This window comes from Rutidosis leptorrhynchoides, chromosome 2 (assembly GCF_046630445.1).
Source record: "Rutidosis leptorrhynchoides isolate AG116_Rl617_1_P2 chromosome 2, CSIRO_AGI_Rlap_v1, whole genome shotgun sequence".
NCBI classification, from domain to species: Eukaryota; Viridiplantae; Streptophyta; class Magnoliopsida; order Asterales; family Asteraceae; genus Rutidosis; species Rutidosis leptorrhynchoides.
Window position 1 is genome coordinate 508,367,868 of NC_092334.1, and position 20,095 is coordinate 508,387,962.

Genomic DNA, 20,095 nt, shown 5'->3' on the forward strand with positions numbered 1-20,095 from the left:
TCTTTATAGATTAACGAATTTTCGTATGCTTCATGTCTTAATTCTTCTAATTCGTTTAGTTGACTTAATCGTAGACGTCCGGCTTCATGTAAATCAAGATTACATGTCTTCAAAGCCCAAAATGCTTTGTGTTCAATTTCTACTGGAAGATGACATGCTTTTCCATAAACAAGTCTAAAAGGTGTGGTTCCAATTGGAGTTTTGTAGGCTGTTCTAAAAGCCCAGAGTGCATCCTCCAATTTAATGGACCATTCCTTCGAATTTGATCCTACGGTTTTCTCTAGAATACGTTTTAAAGCTCGGTTGGTATTTTCAACTTGTCCACTTGTTTGTGGATGATATGCGGTGGAGATTTTATGAGTTACTCCATATCTTTTAAGAACTTTCTCAAGTTGATTATTACAGAAATGAGTACCCCGATCACTTATTAAAGCTTTCGGTGTTCCAAACCTTGCAAAAAGACGTTTTAAAAAGTTGACTACAACTCGTGCATCGTTAGTTGGGAGAGCTTGTGCTTCCGCCCATTTAGATACATAATCAATGGCTACGAGTATATATAGATTATTTTGAGATTTTGGAAATGGACCCATAAAGTCAATACCCCAAATGTCAAATACTTCACATACTTGGATGACATTTTGTGGCATTTCATCACGTTGATTTATTTTTCCGGCCCTTTGACATGCATCACAGGATTTGCAAAGAAGGTGTGCGTCTTTGTAAATTGTAGGCCAATAGAATCCAGCTTCATAAACTTTTCTTGCTGTTAGTTGAGGCCCATAATGCCCTCCTGTTGGTCCTGTGTGACAATGGTTTAAAATTTTACTAGCTTCATCTCCAAATACACATCAGCGTATTATTCCATCGGGACAACTTTTAAACAGGTGTGGATCTTCCCAGAAATAGTGTTTTATATCACTGAAGAATTTCTTTCGTCTTTGGTACGATAATCCTTTTTCAAGGAATCCACAAACTAAGTAGTTTGCATAGTCTGCAAACCATGGGATTTCTTTATAATCTATCTTCAATAGATATTCATCAGGAAAGTTGTCTTGTATGGCTGATTCATTTAGAACTTCTAATTCGGGATTTTCAAGACGAGAAAGATGATCAGCGGCGAGATTTTCTGCTCCTCTTTTATCTCGGATTTCAATATCAAACTCTTGTAAGAGTAAGATCCAACGGATTAATCTTGGTTTAGCATCTTGTTTTGAAAATAGGTATCTAAGAGCAGAATGGTCGGTATAGACCACCGTTTTTGCTAGAACGAGATATGATCGAAATTTGTCAAAAGCAAAGACAATAGCAAGGAGTTCTTTTTCAGTAGTTGTATAGTTTGTTTGTGCTCCTTGTAATGTCTTACTAGCATAATATATAGGTTGAAATCGTTTTTCAATCCTTTGTCCTAAAACGGCTCCCATTGCAAAATCACTTGCATCGCACATTAGTTCAAATGGTAGATTCCAATTTGGTGTTATCATGATCGGCTCATTAGTGAGTTTTTCTTTAAGAATATTAAAAGATTTGATACATTCATCAGAAAAGATGAATGGCGCATCCTTTTCTAGGAGTTTATTCATAGGAGTGGCAATTTTAGAAAAATCTTTTATGAAACGTCGGTAAAAACCGGCATGCCCTAGAAAACTCCTAACTCCTCTAACATTGGTGGGATGTGGAAGTTTAGCAATTACATCTACTTTAGCTCTATCCACTTCAATTCCTTCTTTTGAAATTTTATGTCCAAGAACGATGCCTTCTTTAACCATGAAATGGCATTTCTCCCAATTAAGTACTAGATTTGATTTTTCGCATCTAATTAGCATTCGTTCCAGACTAACTAGACATGATTTAAATGTATCACCGAAGACTGAAAAGTCATCCATGAATACTTCCATGCATTCTTCTATCATGTCGTGAAAAATCGCCATCATACACCTTTGAAAGGTTGCAGGGGCGTTGCAAAGTCCAAATGGCATGCATTTGTAAGCAAAAGTACCATAAGGGCACGTGAATGTGGTTTTCTCTTGATCTTCGGGTGCTATTGGAATTTGAAAATATCCGGAAAATCCATCTAGAAAACAATAGTAACTATTTCCGGCTAATCTTTCCAACATTTGATCTATGAAAGGTAAGGGAAAGTGATCTTTTCTGGTGGCGTCATTTAATTTTCTATAATCAATACACACACGCCATCCTGTTACAGTCCTAGTAGGAATAAGCTCATTTTTCTCATTTGTAATGACAGTCATGCCACCCTTCTTAGGTACGCATTGAACTGGGCTTACCCATGGACTATCAGAGATTGGATAAATTAAACCTGCATCTAGCAGTTTAATAATCTCTTTCTTAACTACATCTTGCATATTAGGATTTAGTCTTCGTTGGCGTTGCACATACGTTTTATGACCTTCTTCCATAAGGATTTTATGTGTGCAATACGAAGGACTTATTCCTTTAATATCATGAATCTTCCATGCAATGGCTGGTTTATGAGCTTTCAACACAGAAATGAGTTGTGATTTCTCATTTTCAGTAAGAGAAGACGATATTATTACAGGTAATTCAGATTCACCATGTAAGTAAGCGTATTCCAAATGGTTTGGAAGTGGCTTTAACTCTAATTTCGGAGGTTCTTCTATCAATGATTTGTATCGATATCTGTCTTCTTCTTTTAGCATTTGAATTTCTTCTGTTGTTGGTTCATATCCATTAGCTATAAGTGTAGCTAACATTTCAGCTTCATCAATTGGTTCATTACCTTCTCCTAAAGAACATTCTCCTGTTCCTTGTAATTCTGGAAATTCTTCTAATAATTCTGCATGTGCATCTATAGTTTGAATATAATAACATGTACATCTGCAGATTGTGGTTGTTGCATTGCTCTATCAACTGAAAAGGTAACACTCTCATCCTCTATACTTAGGGTCAGTTTCTTACCGAACACGTCTATCATTGCTTTAGCCGTGTTTAAGAATGGTCTTCCTAATATGAGAGGAACTTGAGAATCTTCTTCCATGTCCAAAACAACAAAATCTACTGGAAATACTAAAGTACCAACTTTAACTAGCATGTTCTCCATTATCCCTCTAGGATATTTTATTGATCTATCGGCTAATTGTATGCTTATTCTGGTTGGTTTCAATTCTCCAAGGTCTAGTTTAGCGTATAGTGAATACGGCATTAGATTTATACTAGCACCTAAGTCTGCCAATGCTTCTATTGAACTAAGACTACCCAGAAAACATGGAATTGTGAAACTTCCTGGATCAGATAGTTTTTCTGGTATCTTATTCAACAGCACTGCTGAACAATTAGCATTCATAGTAACAGCCGAGAGTTCTTCCATTTTCTTTCTATTTGAGATTAGATCTTTCAAGAATTTAGCATATCTTGGCATTCCTGAAATCACATCAATGAAAGGAAGATTTACATTTATCTGTTTAAACATATCCAAGAATTTGGATTGCTCGGCTACAAGTTTCTCTTTCTTCATTTTACTCGGGTAAGGAAGTGGTGGTTGGTATGGTTTAACATAAGGTTTATCCTTAACTGTGTTATTTTCATTAACCTTTTCAACTACCGGTTCTTTTTCCTTATCTTGATCAGGTTGTGGTTCTTGTGGAGTAGGAATAGTTTCATCAGAAGTTACAGGTATTTCAGGTGGTTTAAGTGTTGTACCACTTCTTGTTGATTGCTAGGACCTTGTTGGTTGTTGTATGGAATATTTCGGTTATAATTCTGGTTTTGATTGTAAATCGGTCTTGGCGGTTGATAATTATTCTGATAATTATTTCCAGGCCTTTGGTTTATGTATGAAATATTCTCTCTTTGTTCCATTGTTAATTCAATACTGAGACAATCTTTTGTCAAATGTGGTCCTCCACACTGCTCACAACTAATTCGTATTGAGTGAATATCCTTAGTCATCTTTTCCATTCGTCTCTCCACAGCACCTATCTTTGCGGAAATGGAATCTAAGTCATGGCTAAAATCGGCTCTAGCTGCTTTAGATGATCTAATGATATCTTTTTCTTGGTGCCACTCATGTGAGTAGGAAGCAGTGTTATCAATAATTTTGTAAGCATCAGTTTCGGTTTTCTTCATAATAGAACCACCAGCTGCTATATCTATGTCTTTTCTTGTAGTGATGTCGCATCCTTGGTAGAATATTTGTACTATTTGACAGGTGTCTAAACCATGTTGCGGACATCCTCTTAATAACTTTCCATATCTTGTCCACGCCTCATATAGAGTTTCATTTGGTTTCTGTGTAAACGTAACAATTTCTGCTTGAAGTCTTACGGCTTTAGATGCAGGAAAGAATTGTTTAAGAAATTTGTCAACTAAAACGTCCCATGTATCGATCGCCCCTTCAGGTAACGATTCCAACCAATCTTTGGCTTCTCCCTTTAAAGTCCAGGGAAATAACATGAGATATATCTGTTCATCCTCCACTTCTCGGATTTTAAATAGTGTGCAGATCCTATTAAAGGTACGTAGATGTTAATTTGGATCTTCCTTCGGCGCACCACTAAATTGGCATTGATTAGTCACCATGTGTAGAATTTGTCCTTTGATTTCATAATCTGGCGCATTAATGTCTGGATGAGTAATTGCGTGACCTTGGCCAGTGCGTTTAGCTCTCATTCGGTCTTCCATACTTAAAGGTTCCAAATTCTCCATAATTGAATTTGTTGAATCGGTATCACTAGATGATTCTGATTTAATGGTTCGTTCCTCAACAATCTCTGTTTGAATGATTGGTGGCTCCGGAGGAAAGTTTAATGGTTCAGGATCTACGAACCGTTCCTGAATATTTTCCGGATTCTCAATTGTGATGTCGGGTTCAAAAAATGGATTATCGGAAATTTGAACTGAAGTACTTGGTCGACTGGATGACGATTCTAAAGAAAAATCAACGGCGGTTATATTTGCTAAATGTCTTGATCTAGTTACAGGTGGTGAACGTACAAAAGGTGATGAACTTCTTGCTCGGTGCATTCACTGAATATCTATTAGTTTTAAAAAGGAAAGAAAAATTATAATAAGTTATCCAATCAATAGACTTTTCTGATTTTGCCCACGTTTCGAATAGCCAAAAGATGCAGCAGAGGGGCAGGATTCGTTTGGTCTCAATATAATTGAGGACTGTTTGGCTCCAATAACCCGGTCGACGTACAAATCCAACTATTACTACGAACCAGAAAATTTTGATGTCTATCAATTTAACCACTTAAAATAAATTTTCGTAATTTTAAGAAAATTTAGATAAGAAGTAGAAAAAATTCTAAGTCCTAAAAACTAGAATGGCGAGAAATAAGAGAGAAAAAGAGTTCGTCGAAAAAGGTCGAAAAAGAAAAAAAATGGTTGAAAAATAAAAGGTGACGGAAAAAAATAAAAGAAACTTATCAAAACTTAAAAATACTTAACTAACCTAACCTTATTACTACAACTAACTTAAAATTATAATCGCAAATTGAAATTACTAATTGGAATGATAATTGATACATAGTAAAAGGTGTCTAAAAATATTAAAGCTTACAAGAAAAACTAAATCCCAAATGAAAATAACTTAAAAAGAAACTAAAACTTAAAAAGGCGTCGCAAAATTCTAAAGCACCTAAATCTTAGTCTAAAGAAAAAGCACTTAAGGAATTCTACGGCAAAGCCTAAAAATCTAGGAGTAAAAATAACTATAGCAAAAAATAAGTTTAAAATTAAATATGAGCTAAAAATACAAATATTACGCTACAACGATTAAAAAGGGACAAAATATAAAAATATATAAAAAGTTGTAAAAAGTACAATTTTTATAAAAATATTATTTTTATATTATTTATTTAATAAAACTACTAATTTTACAATTTAATTAAACTTATTTAAACTAAAAATACAAATTAATTAAAAAGTAAAAGTTAAAATAAGACTAATAATAATAATAATAATTATTAAGGTTAAATAATAATAATAATTAATTAATACCCGTAATTAATGCTGGTTTAGGGTTTTTTGTCGCCTGTCAGAAAGTCTCCGCGAGTCGCGGCAATTAAAGCATCAAACCCCGCGAGTCGCGGGGTTCCAGAATTCAGCTGACAGGTTTAAATATTCGACGCGTTTTTTCTTTATTTTTTTTTATTTTCTGTTTTCTGTTTTTAAATAAATAAAAGATATTAAAATAAAACTTATATTTTTATAAACTAAAATAAAAATAAAGAAACTTATAAAACTTAAATATTTAACAAAATCTTAAAAATACTTATATTTTTGTTTTTCTTTTTATATTTTCGAATATTTAAAACGTATTTTTACAAAAGCGAATTTTAATAAAAGTAAACAAAAAAATCCTTTTTTTTTTTATTATTAGCGTTGCGCTTCCGGCGTTTAGAAATTTCCCCGGCAGCGGCGCCAAAAATACTTGATGTCGTAGCGTGGGGGTACGAAATAGTTTATATTTTACTAGGAAAAACTATTAAATACGATACAATTTTACACAAGATATTTATTTATTTATAGAATGGATATACTTAAACCTTGCTACAACACTTATAGGCAGTGTACCTAATCGTAAAGTAGTGTAGTTTTTAGTAAGTCCGGTTCGTTCCACAAGGAAATCTTTAAACAAAGCTTAACGCTATATTAGTTTACTTTTATAAAAATACAAACATATATATAAGTAATATTATTATTATAAAGGGGGGTTTTTTACCGTTTAATGACCGGTTTATCGATTTTAAGACTTTAGTCGCAGTTAAAACCTAATGTAAAATATAAAATAAATACAAGACTTAAATTAAATCGTAAAGTAAATAACGATAATGAAATTGCGAATAATAAAAGTGCGATAAAATAAACTTACGATAATTAAAAAGTACGATAATTAAAAGTGCGATTAAATAACAATAAACAAAAGTGCGATAATTAGAAGTGCAATTAAATATAAAATAAAGGAAATTAAATATGAAATAAAAGAATTATGCTTATTTAAACTTCCGTAATCACGATGTTTGACGTGTTGATTTTAGTTTTATGCCCATGGGTTAATTGTCCTTTGTCCTGGATTATTTAATCTGTCCGTCTGGTTTTTGTCCATAACAGTCCATCAGTCATAAATATAAAGCGCGAGTGTCCTCGTCAAATTATTATTATACCCGAAGTTAAATATTCCAACTAATTGGGGATTCGAATTGTAACAAGGTTTTAATACTTTGTTTAATGAATACACCAGGTTATCGACTGCGTGTAAACCAAGGTTTTACTACTTTGTTAACAATTACACCAATTACCCTTGAATGTAATTTCACCCCTGTTTTAATTATTCTAGTGGCTATTAATCCATTCCCGTGTCCGGTTAAATGAACGATTATTCGTACATATAAATACCCCGCCCATCGTGTCCGATAGAGTGTATATGGTAATTTATAAGGACGCCCAATTGTAAATCTTTATATTAACATTAACAAACTATCATTTAGTTAAACAAATATAAAGCCCATTAATAGCCCATAGTCTAATTTCCACAAGTGTCGTTCTTTTATCCAAATCCCAATTATGGTACAAAGCCCAATTACCCAATTTTAGTAATTAGCCCAACATCATGATTACTTCGTTTTAAATAAGCATAATAATAACTTAGCTACGAGACATTAATATAAAAAGGTTGAACATAACTTACAATGATTAAAAATAGCGTAGCGTTACACGGACAGAATTTCGACTTACACCCTTACAACATTCGTTAACATACCCTTATTATTAGAATTAAAATTAAAATATAAATTATATATATATATATATATATATATATATCGTTTACGTATGATAAGAAGAAAAAAAGATTATGAATTGTGATCAGAATTCGGTTGGCTTTATAGGGATTTTCGATTTTTGGGGCTCCGCGACTCGCGGTGAATTTTGCCTTCAAACTCCGCGAGTCGCGGAGGTTACTTTTACAGCTCAGAGGAGTTTGGCTCTTTGTTTACCGACGGTTTATAATATATATATAATATATATATAATTAATATAATTAATTATATATTATATTATATTTATATACATAGTTAACTTGTAATTTTTAGTCCGTTGCGTCGAGCGTTGAGAGTTGACTCTGGTCCCGGTTCCGGATTTTCGAACGTCCTTGCGTACAATTTAATATCTTGTACTTTGCGTTTTGAATCTTGTACTCTTGTAATTTCGAGACGTTTCTTATCAATAATTGAAACCTTTTTGATTGTCTTTTGTACTTTTGAGCTTTTTGGTCGTTTGCGTCTTCAATTCATCGAATCTGTCTTTTGTCTTCACCTTTTATTATTTAAACGAATATCACTTGTAAATAGAACAATTGCAACTAAAAGCTTGTCTTTCTTGAGGAATAATGCTATGAAATATATGTTCGTTTTTAGCATTATCAATATGACACAAGCCGAAGGTTTTAAGGTTCAAGGCAAGGAACACATGGTTTGCAAATTGAAAAAATCCATATATGGGTTAAAGCAAGCTTCTCGACAATGGTATCTGAAATTTCATGAAGTTATTGATAAGTTTCAGTTCAAGAAAAACGCAGTGAATCAATGTATATACCTTAAGATCAGTGGGAGCAAATTTGCTATCCTGGTATTATACGTTGATGATATTCTTTTGGCATGTAATGATAAATATATGTTGTATGAGACCAAAAGATTCCTTTCAAGCAATTTTGACATGAAGGATCTCAAGGAAGCCTCTTACGTAATTGGCATTGAAATCCACCGAGATAGGTCTTGTGGCATTTTGGGTTTGTCACAAAGGGCATATATTGAAAAAGTCCTTAAGATATACAAAATGCATAATTGCTCAACATCAGTTGCCCCTGTTGTTAAGGGTGATCGTTTTGGCTCATTTCAATGTCCTAAAAATGAGTTGGAACGCGAAGAGATGAGACTTATACTGTATGCTTCGGTTGTCGGAAGTCTTGTTTACGCTCAAGTTTGTACGCGTCCTGATATCGCTTACATAACGGGCATGCTTGGACGTTATCAATCCAATCCAGGAATGGATCATTGGAAAGCAGCCAAAAAGGTTTTGCGATATCTTCAAGGAACCAAGGATTTAATGTTGACTTATCGAAGAATGGATAACCTTGAAGTTATGGGTTACTCAGACTCTGATTTTGCCAAATGTAAGGACGATAAGAAATCCACTTCAGGGTACATTTTTATGCTTTCAGGGGGTCCTATTTCATGGAAGAGTCATAAGCAAGAATTAACCACCACTTCTACCATGATGGCTGAGTATGTTGCATGCTATCAGCTACTAGTCATGCTATTTTGCTCAAGAACTTAATTTCCGGACTTAAGGTGGTTGACTCCATGTCACGACCCATTAGACTATACTGTGACAATAGTGCTGCTGTTAGTTTCTCAAATAGCACTAGTTCTAGTGGAGCTGGTTTGTATCTCGACACTAATTACTTGTACGTTCGAGAAAGAGTTGAAGAAAAGAGCATCGTCCTTGATTATTATAGCTTGGTAACCTAAGAATTAGGAAACGGGTATGGCCCCTAATTCACGCGAATCATAAAGGTAGGTACCGGGTTTAACACCCCCACCTAGAATGTTCACTAGACGGAAGAGCTAGTGGGCGTGGTGTTTAGTACTTCGAAGTTTATATGTTTATTACAGACTGAAAGCTCTGTTTATTTTGGGGATATTATTGATGCGCATTATATGTTAAGGTCGGTTACCAAGCCAAGAAATGAAAGCAAAGTGAATGTTATGTATCGAGAGAATGATTTTTATACACAAGTTATGTGTATGATATTTTGTACACGAGATATGTGTACGGTTACTAAGATTTATGAAAAATGGTTTCGTACACGAGAAAGGTATACTGTATTTAAAAGAATTTGCATGTACATTACAGGTGGGTATAGGATTCGGGCCCATTTGTACCATGCACATTTAAATCTTGTGGTCTATCAAAATGATGAATTTTATTGTTTATGATAAACCTATGAACTCACCAACCTTTTGGTTGACACTTTTAAAACATGTTTATTCTCAGATCTGAAAGAAATCTTCCACTGTGCATTTGCTCATTTTAAAGATATTACATGGAGTCCTTCATGGCATATAGAGGTCAGAACCTCACAATGAGACCATCTGTTGAAGACTTCGTCCAGGTGGATTAGGACGGGTTGTTATACATATATAATCTACTTACTTGCAAACACTTACACAAATATCGCATACGAGCTAGCAATTCAACAACCATGCAATTACAATGCATAAACTAAATATCTGCAATTCACAATAAGCTAGCATCGCCAATAGCATATAGTTCACAATTTAATATGCTAAAACGAAACTCACACAACCATGGTTAACCAAAATGCAAAGAGAACGATTCTCACGAATGAACCGTTAGCACACACAGACGCCGCTAATATGCATCGCTAGCCCCTTGAGTGGTATCGATCGCCCGAACTTATGACCACCCGCTACGCTCAATGTGGTATCGATCGCCCGAACTTAAAACCCACATTCACGCCACACACACATGATGATAAGGTATCAAACGCTCGAACTTAAAACCCGTATCCCACACATCACTCATGATAATAAGGTATCGAACTCCCGAACTTTAAACCCTTATTACATGAAAAGTAAAATGTGGTATTGATCGCCCGAACTTTAAACCCACATTCCATCCACACACACAAGAAAATAAATTATATACATACACGTATAATTATTCCACTCACCTTGGAATGCCCGCACAAGTCATGTACAACACGATCTCCGTCCTCAAATCCGAGCAAGTAACCACCTATATCACACATAGGTACAATATGCACATAAATAGTCATTCTCTAAAAGAGAACCCGACACAAACATTCCTTAGCTGAGAGATCACACCTTGCTCGCCAAAACCCGCCCATTTAACACCTAATGGATACAAACCAATTACCACTTCGGGTGATAATTCAAACCCACTCAACAAAGTACAATTTGACCCAAATTATACTCGACACCAATTAGACCAACCTAGGTCCCAACACTAGATTACTACTAAGGTAGTGATCATTTCAACGCCATGTACACCAAAACCATAACACGTGCAATATTGACCCATATTGTTTTTGACCACCTTTGACTTTTGTTAAAATGTCATTTTAACCCAAAATCTCTTCCCACGATCACTTCCATTCAAAAACGCCATTTAACACTTAACAAAAGTATTTAACATCCATTTAATCCAAAATTAGTGTCATTACAAAATTCGACCCAATCAAAGTCAACCCATTTTGACATAAGTCCCCAAAAATGCCCAAAATCACTAACGACTAGTGATTATATTTCCAAAACACCAATTAAAACCTAAATCAAGTATTTACATACTTGATTCACCAAAACTTGACTCAAATCTTAGTTTAACACTAAATCAAAGTCAACACCTATTTTGACCAAAACTTGTTCTTAAGAACACCAAAATCACTAACAACTTACAACCTAGTGATTTAACACCCAAACCATGACAAATACTTCCAAATTCGTCATCAAACCCTAAACCCACAATAATCGGGTTTAAATACACATTACATACAACAAAACCCCCAATTTCAAGAGAAATGGGGTTTATAACCCTAACTAGCTCAAACCCCAAACATGAACTAGAATCTTAAACAATTAAACTTGAAGTTAAAACTTACTAACGTTACCAAAACGTAGCCAAGAACGAGATGAACAACTTTAACACTCGCGACTTGACCCGATCCACTCTTCTTCTTCTCCAAATCTCTAAATCTCTCTCTAGATTTCTCCCTCTCTCTCTGAGATGAGATGAGAGAGTTGTGTGGATGTGAAAATGATCCAAAACTGGATCCAAATATGATATTATTGCCACAAATTCATCCCCAAGTGAAATGACACAAATACCCTTCATTTAAAATAAAAACATGGAATCTCCACAAGGTAGGAGCCGCTGCGCGGCCCCATAGAGGCGCGACTCCATAGAGGCGCGGCGTGCCTCATAGTGTAAAACAGAAACAGCAGCTTCGTTCAGGGACTGAAATTGTCTAAGTCTGATTCTGATGTAAATTCTGAAAATGCAATTCGTTCACTTTTATTGGCACTTTCTGCTGCACACATTTACTGACACTTCCAGGAACATTTTCCTGATGCACAAAATTCAGGATCTTACATAAACTCCAAATAAACGAACCAAGTAATTTTATGAAACCAAAACGAAACAAATAGAAAACTCACCAGTTGTCGTTAATGTATCATCGCCAGACGAAAACCCCCAAACACCATAGGAGATTCTCTCAGAGGACTTAAAGGTGTTGAAATACAGAGATTTCTAAATGGGTGTTCCATGGAAGACGATGGAGCCCCAAATTCAGTACACTTCGTGTTGCAAAGCATGCCTTGTTGCTGCACACACATCATGTTATTAAATAGTATTGACCAATTATTAAGTATAACTCGGATTGGAAATAACAACAAATATCAAAACATCAACTGGAAACAACAAAATCGTATGATGCGCACACCGCAAACATAACACAACATACTAAGAACATCACAAAAGTAAACACAACTTATACTGTACTAATAAAGAAACAATGTACCATGTGCAAATATTCCTACAAATACATAACAAATACATTCGCCATCGCCCACTTTCGTTAACAACAACATCATAAATAACTAATTATAATAGCCACAAAATGGTAAAGTAACTATAAGATGGGAAATGTTTAATGGTAAGTCACCTTATGACAACCTTCATTTTGATGCTGGTGATGCAATCTGAATTCATCATGTAATCAGACAAAAATATAATTTTCACCTTCTAAATTAAAAAAAAGATTTTCATGTACAATTTGTTTTGTTAAATGAGACTAACCATAAGTAATAAATGTGCATATACAACCATGTAATTAAAAATAGGCAACTACAAAGATTCTGTCTTCAACATTGAAAACCAAAACACCTGCTATGACCTAATAACACACTTGAAACATATGTCTACGACACCTAATTTTGCATTAGAGCGATATACAAATACTATACAAACAGACACCAAATAAACAAATGGTCAACTAAAACCGGAAGCAATAGTCATATGAGAAAGATGCCAAAACCAAAAGCCAAACACATTTCAACAACAACCATTGCACTAAAATATCTAAATTGCAAATACAAACCTTCAGATTCACGTTGAACGGCAAAATCAGACAACGGCCTACGGTAAACACCTACTTACATGACAACTGAAAGACGAAGCTATTATATATAGTTAAACAACATATAATAACCACCATAATCAATTATAAATATATAAAATATAGATATTTTCATCAAAACTACATAACCACTCTACTCTCAGTTTCAATCATTCACAAACAACACATTATGTCTGATATAATCAACTAATATACATACTTTACATGTTACAATTAACCTTAATTATCATTTTCATTCAATTAATCTGATCAAATACTCCATCAATCCTCAAAATAATTAATTTCATAATTATACCATTGAAAACCTTAATTAACTTTATAAAAATAACAACCCTCTAATTAATTACGAAATTGTTAAACATCGAAGACTATGAACAGCTCAAATCCATTTGCTACAAGCCAGTAAGTTAATAGTAATAACACAGAAGTAAATACTTACAGATTAAAAATCAACATATACAATAAGGAAATTGAAGATAGTGGAATTTAGTGACACCAGCGCCGATATCAACTCAATCGATGGTCTATCTGACGGCAAGGACGATGACGATAAAAACCTTGACGGAGACAGCGCTTGCGGCGAAGAGGGCTACATGCAGCAAAATTAATGGTTGTTGCAACTATCTTTAACATGCTAGATACCAACAAAAACATGAAGAATTGATTATGCAAGTTACTGTCATGAAATTGGGTTACCTCCATATAATTAGAAATTAGAAACCCTAGGGTTCAAAGACAATCGCTAAGAGAATAAAAAGCCACAAAATCTGAAACCCTAAGGGTGGATGATTGTCGCAGAAAGGAAAAACCACAAAATTCGAGGCCGCAGGCGCTGGTGATGGCGGCGATGGTGGCGCTGGCGGTGCTGGTGGTGGCGATGGTAGGTGGTTGGTGGCGATGGCGGTTTGGAGGTTTTTTTTTTTTTTTACTGCGAGGTCTATTTTTTATAGAAAGATGGAATGTCGTTTTAGCTGTGTTTGAGAATAAAACAACCAATTTCCGTGTGGCTTTTAATATGTAAAGGTAAAAGGTAATATAATAATAATAACTAGAACTGGAACTAGAACTATAACTAGAACTAGAAAATACATTTTTTTTCCTTTTACCATCTCATTTTTTTCCTACCAAAAAAACTACGAAAACATTTTAGGAAAAACAATTTTCTTTGGTTCAATGCGAATTCAGCATAGTTGTGTGAAATAAAACAGTTTCCAACCCAAAACCTTGTTCATTCAGTCCACCTGTTTGCAGTAATCCACATTCACGCGATAATGGTACTGTTTATTCGTTTTCATTTTATCCTTAATAATTCCAATATGTTATGAACTTACAATTAGTTGATTTCACTTTCTAAATCTCTGTTTCTTACAACTAATTATGAAATATTAAATTAATTGAAATAATTGAAACAGATCCGTTTCATACTTCTTCAAAACAGGCAAGGCAAAACTCGTCTCGCTAAATATTACATCCCTCTTGAAGAATCTGAAAAACATAAAGTTGAATATGAGGTACGAGTATAACTTTTAGGTTCTTATTTTATTTTATATTTATATTTATATTTTTATTTTTATATACGATATATTTATTTATTTATTATTTATATTATAATCATAATTATACTTATATTTATAATATTTCTAACATATATACTTATTTTATGTGTATAGGTTCATCGATTGGTTGTAAATAGAGATCCGAAATTCACTAATTTCGTTGAGGTAGATTAATCATCCTTCTTTTTTAATTTTAAAGTTTATATATATTTATTACTGTATTGATTACAAGCTATATACTAATTTAGGATATCTGATTTACTAAATGTGACATATTTTATTGCTGAAATGGTGGAAAATTGTTTAGGAAGTATGTTACTTGTGGAAAATTGATGTTGATATGTATTTTTCGTTACTTTTCGTTTTCACATTCAGAGGTTGCTTCATGCTAAGAATGTTGTTTGATTAAAATTGAGATGATTGCTAAGTATCCTTGTGCTAGTGAAGTAGAACTTGTAGGGAAGGTGTGTGTGTTCTAGTGTACCAGTGGTAATTAAATAGTTTTAGGATATAACTGATTATGTGCAATTAGTGATTTTTTATGTATATAACGTAATATTGTTGTACATTATGATGAATTCATATGCGTAAACTATGTTATTGATATATTATATATGGGATTTGTGTGGTTAGTTTTGGATCAATAATGTTAAGATATTCCAACGCTTCATCATGGTAATGCCTGCATTATTTCAATTCACAAACTTATAATTTATTACTGATAACGTGTTTGTGGAACTTGGAGAAAGATATTTTAGGTACGATGTTGATTTGTTCATGTAAAGGATCCAAAGTTGATGTGTTTCCTTTAGTGAAGGACTGAAGGTGTAACGTTCTTATGAATGTTTTCTTTTACAGAAAGGAAACACGTTTCATGCATAAAGTAAAACGTGGAGTTTGTTTATTACACCTTAATTTTCATCAAGCTTGTAAATTTCTCATAACTGCAATTTCAGTTTTTTTTACAGTTTATTTGTATATTTGTATGATGTAATCTAGACTAATCTATTTGTGGTGAATTCTCTTGCAGTTTCGTACACACAAAGTTATCTATAGACGATACGCTGGACTGTTCTTTTCACTTTGTGTTGATATAACAGATAACGAGCTAGCTTATTTGGAGTGCATCCACTTATTTGTAGAAATACTGGATCACTTCTTCAGTAATGTGTGTGAGCTAGATTTGGTCTTCAACTTTCATAAGGTACTCAAAGTTCTTGATTTCACCTTTTTGGGGGTGCAAAATGCAACATTTTCTATTTTGGTTGTCTTAAAAGTTGGAAGGTTTCCTTAAAGTTTACAAAATATCTATGACTTGATCGTGGCCCATAAGTTTTCTCTGTTTGTTTATCGTGTCAGAAAATACTCGAATTAATCATTTGAATTTGAGTGTCCGTTAAAAGACTTGTTGGATATTTTTTAAATCAGAAGTTGCATACTTTTAAGTTAGATCTCTCTTTCATTGTTGCATGTTTTGACTTCTCTGCGTATAATTTTCTTATTGGGAAAAAACTATTTCTCTAACATAAACATGCTTTAGCTATTCATGTTTTTGTTTTTGTATTCCCAAATTTTACTTTTAGAAATGTTGCTCACTTCTTGTGCCTTTATATTTGATACTCTATTGTCTTTTATTTGTTAAAAGGTATATCTGATACTAGACGAGTTCATTCTAGCTGGAGAACTCCAAGAAACAAGCAAGCGGGTATGACTCGTTTTTTATTTATTATTATTATTTTTTAAATTGTGTATATACGGCAAATGCTAAGTGCTAATTTCGACATCCATTTTGCCATTATTTCATACTCTTTGATTATTAAGGTCATGTGATAGTGCCTATTTAAAGCTTAAACTTTTATCTACATTTCGACAGCCATATCTTTGGTCAATATGTTATTTAGCACTTTGCAAGTACACGTCTTGAAACAGTATCCAACCTTTTACAAGTCTTGATATAGTTTCTAACCTTTTATACATAGGGGTGTCATGATGAGCGCGTCGGGTCGGTTGTAGATTAGGTAGGTTAAATCGGTAACTTTTGGTATGGTTGAAATTGGTTCAGGTTGAGTTAAACTCATTTTGCCTAAACCTTTTAGATTTTTAACAAGTTGTAACTGGTTAGATTTGCTTATGAAAATTGTGTGATTTTCTAATTGATTCATTTTTGGAAAAAAAAAGAATCACAATTCACAAGTCATGTTATAATTTCGTGAATAATATGTTTTAGAATACTTTTATACATTATAATTTTTCCCGTTTTATATGTTTCCTTTACCTAATTTCTTTAACTTAACTCACTTGAGTTGAGATAATAATTAACTAAAAATTAAATGATCAGCTTATTCATAAAATAGCCACCTCTAGTTAACCCCATTATCCTCCGACGCAAGCACGCACGCACGCACTTTGTTTTGGGGCATGCCGTATTTGTATTTGGCCTATGAACGTGTCATATTTCTTGTACAGGCAATCATAGAGAGGATGGGGGAGCTGGAAAAACAGGAGTGAAGTATGATTTCTTCTTCATCGGGTGGCATGTGTTCATAAAGTGGAGTTTCTTTGTTCGATTGGTTTGGACCTTGGAGATTAAACGTGTATTTGTGTTTTAATCTTGTTTGGGTTTCTTATTTCTCATTCATGTAGGGTCATTCCAGTGTCAAATTGAATAGACGTTTCGGAAAATGGGTTTTCATAATCCCAGAGCTAGAAGAATGCATCAATGGGTGAAGCTATATAGTGGATCCTATATTGATGGTGGTTGGTTGTTAGGCTCTTCATTGTGTGTTTGAAAAGTGTTGAAAAAGTACCGCTTGTTATAATTCAGTAGGCTTATAACTACCTTTAGTGGTTTGATTCTTGATTAAGAATGCTAATAATGAAGTGTAAGAACAAAGATGATAATGGAGAGAAAGAAAGAAACACTTTGTAAGTGTGAGAAAATGGTGTCAGTTTAATGCTTGCATTCATGGCTATTTATAGCAAAAATATCACAAGTTTAGGTAATACAATAATATTACTTTTGTGTATCAATAATTGACTATCCATTTATATATATATTTATATATTATAACACTCCCCCTTGGATAGCAATTTTGTTTGTTGAAGATCAACTGTAAGTTACTGCCTCGTTAAAAACCTTGTTAAAGAAAACCAGTGGGAAAAAAACTTTAGCTAAGGGAAAAAGAGTGCAGCATGGAGTTGACTCCCCCTCAAGTAGACATCGCTTCAGTTGTTACATCTTTTGAACATGTCTCATACCAATGTTATGAACGTGTGTTCTGAAAATAGCAGTTGGAAGTGCTTTCGTGAAAAGATCAGCAGAGTTTTTGCTGGATTGAACATATCTCATTTCAATCTCGTTGTCCTTAATGAGATTTTGAGTGTATGAGAAGAATCTAGGAGGTATGTGTTTGGTTCGGTCACTTTTGATATACCCTTCTTTCATCTGTGCTATGCAAGCTGCATTATCTTCATAGATAATTGTTGGACTTTTATCGCGTTCTAGTCCACAAGAATCAGTAATGATTTGTGTCATTGATCTCAACCAAAAACATTCCCGAGTAGCTTTATGTAATGCAATCACTTAGGCATGATTTGATGATGTAGCAACAAGTGTTTGTTTTTGAGAACGCCATGATATTGCAGTACCTCCATTTAGGAATACATATCCAGTTTGAGATTTAGCTTTATGTGGATCAGATAAATAACCTGCATCAGCATAACCAACCAAATCTTGTTTTGATTCGTTAGAATAAAATAATCCTAAATCAGTAGTTCCTCGAAGGTATCGAAATATGTGTTTGATCCCATTCCAGTGTCTTTTGGTAGGAGCAGAGCTGAACCTTGCCAACAAATAGGAGCAGAGCTGAACCTTGCCAACAAATTAACTGCAAAAGAAATGTCAGGTCTTATACAATTTGTAAGATACATAAGAGCTCCAATTGCACTAAGATATGGTACTTCTGATCCAAGAATATCTTCATGATCTTCACATGGACGAAATGGATCAGTTTCAACATTGAGTGATCTAACAACCATAGGAGTACTTAATGGTTTTGCCTTGTCCATATTGAAACGTTTCAGAATCTTTTCAGTATATGTTGTTTGATGTACAAGTAAACCATTAGGCATATGCTCAATTTGTAAACCAAGGCAATACTTGGTTTTTCCGAGATCTTTCATTTCAAATTCTTTCTTTAGAAGTTGAATGGCTTCATGGATCTCTTTATTTGTACCTATGATGTTAAGATCATCAACATAAACAGCTATGATCACATATCCGGATGTTGTTTTCTTAATGAAAACACAAGGACAAGTAAGGTTATTTGTATACCCTTTGCTTATCAAGTAATCACTTAATCGGTTATACCACATACGTCCCGATTGTTTTAACCCATATAAAGATCTTTGTAATTTAATCGAATACATTTCTTTGGGTTTTGCATTTGATGCTTCTGGTACCTTAAATCCTTCAGGTATCTTCATATATATATATCACTATCAAGTGATCCATATAGATAAGCAGTCACAACATCCATGAGATGCATTTCTAAATTTTTAGAAACTGCCAGGCTGATTAAGTATCTAAAAGTAATTGCATCCATAACAGGGGAATAAGTTTCTTCATAATCAATTCACGGTCTTTGAAAAAAACCTTGAGCTACAAGTCTAGCTTTATACCTTGTAACTTCATTTTTCTCATTTCTTTTTCGGACAAAAATCCATCTGTATCCTATAGGTTTCACATCTTTAGGAGTGAGAATGATGGATCCGAAAACTTTTCTTTTATTGAGTGATTCTAATTCAGCTCGTATTGCTTCTTTCCATTGAGCCCAATCATGTCTATTTTGACATTCAACCATAGATGTTGGTTCTGGATCATCATCGTTATTCATGATGTCATATGCAACATTAAATGAAAATTTCTCATCAAGATTTTTCATTTCATTTCGGTTCCATAATATTTTTGAATGTGCATAATTGATTGCAATTTCTATATTGACATCATCAATCTCCTCTGCAGTAGGAGTACTGATTTGTGGTTCTTCTTGAACACTTTCTTTTACCTTATTATCAGCTGATTTTCTTTTTAGAGGATTTTTATCTTTGGAACCAACTGGTCTCCCACGTTTCAGACGTGGCATAGATTCTTGAGTGACTACATTATCAGTTTTCCGATTTGGAATCTCAACTCGAGCTGGAGTATTAACTGCTGGTATATATGATTTAGTCACCCTTTTTGTATCTGTGAATGCATCAGGCAATTGATTTGCAAGTTCCTGTATATGCATTATCTTTTGAACTTCTATCTCGC

The 20,095-nt window shown here is 33.9% G+C and overlaps 1 protein-coding gene and 1 long non-coding RNA gene across 5 annotated transcripts; one reads left to right on the forward strand and one right to left on the reverse strand.

The window, feature by feature from the left end:
- Positions 1–10,168: 10,168 nt before the first annotated feature.
- Positions 10,169–14,128, reverse strand: LOC139892804 (uncharacterized). Of its 3 annotated transcripts, XR_011774246.1 has the most exons (5): positions 13,922–14,128; positions 13,665–13,814; positions 12,243–12,410; positions 11,687–12,151; positions 10,169–10,803 (listed from the first exon to the last, which is right to left on the reverse strand). It is a non-coding gene; the product is annotated as an uncharacterized lncRNA (long non-coding RNA). The 3 variants fall into 3 exon arrangements; XR_011774245.1 differs by having other exon boundaries at positions 11,691–12,151; positions 13,665–14,128; XR_011774244.1 differs by having other exon boundaries at positions 13,665–14,128.
- A 264-nt stretch (positions 14,129–14,392) lies between these two features.
- Positions 14,393–17,695, forward strand: LOC139892805 (AP-2 complex subunit sigma-like). 2 transcript variants are annotated; one of them, XM_071875931.1, is made up of 7 exons: positions 14,393–14,499; positions 14,638–14,736; positions 14,896–14,946; positions 15,812–15,985; positions 16,427–16,486; positions 17,248–17,329; positions 17,425–17,695. In XM_071875931.1, exons 1-6 carry the CDS (start codon positions 14,497–14,499, stop codon positions 17,287–17,289), a joined length of 429 nt encoding a protein of 142 aa, XP_071732032.1. In that variant the 5' UTR covers positions 14,393–14,496; the 3' UTR covers positions 17,290–17,329; positions 17,425–17,695. The 2 variants fall into 2 exon arrangements, with proteins under 2 accessions (XP_071732032.1, XP_071732031.1); XM_071875930.1 differs by having other exon boundaries at positions 17,248–17,695.
- Positions 17,696–20,095: the final 2,400 nt, after the last annotated feature.

What these genes read in the sequence shown, in the direction of transcription:
- LOC139892805 (XM_071875930.1), top strand. An exon ending in AATTCACTAATTTCGTTGAG is followed by an intron (nt 14,947 to 15,811) that starts GTAGATTAATCA and finishes ATTCTCTTGCAG; the next exon opens with TTTCGTACACACAAAGTTAT. An exon ending in TCCAAGAAACAAGCAAGCGG is followed by an intron (nt 16,487 to 17,247) that starts GTATGACTCGTT and finishes TTTCTTGTACAG; the next exon opens with GCAATCATAGAGAGGATGGG.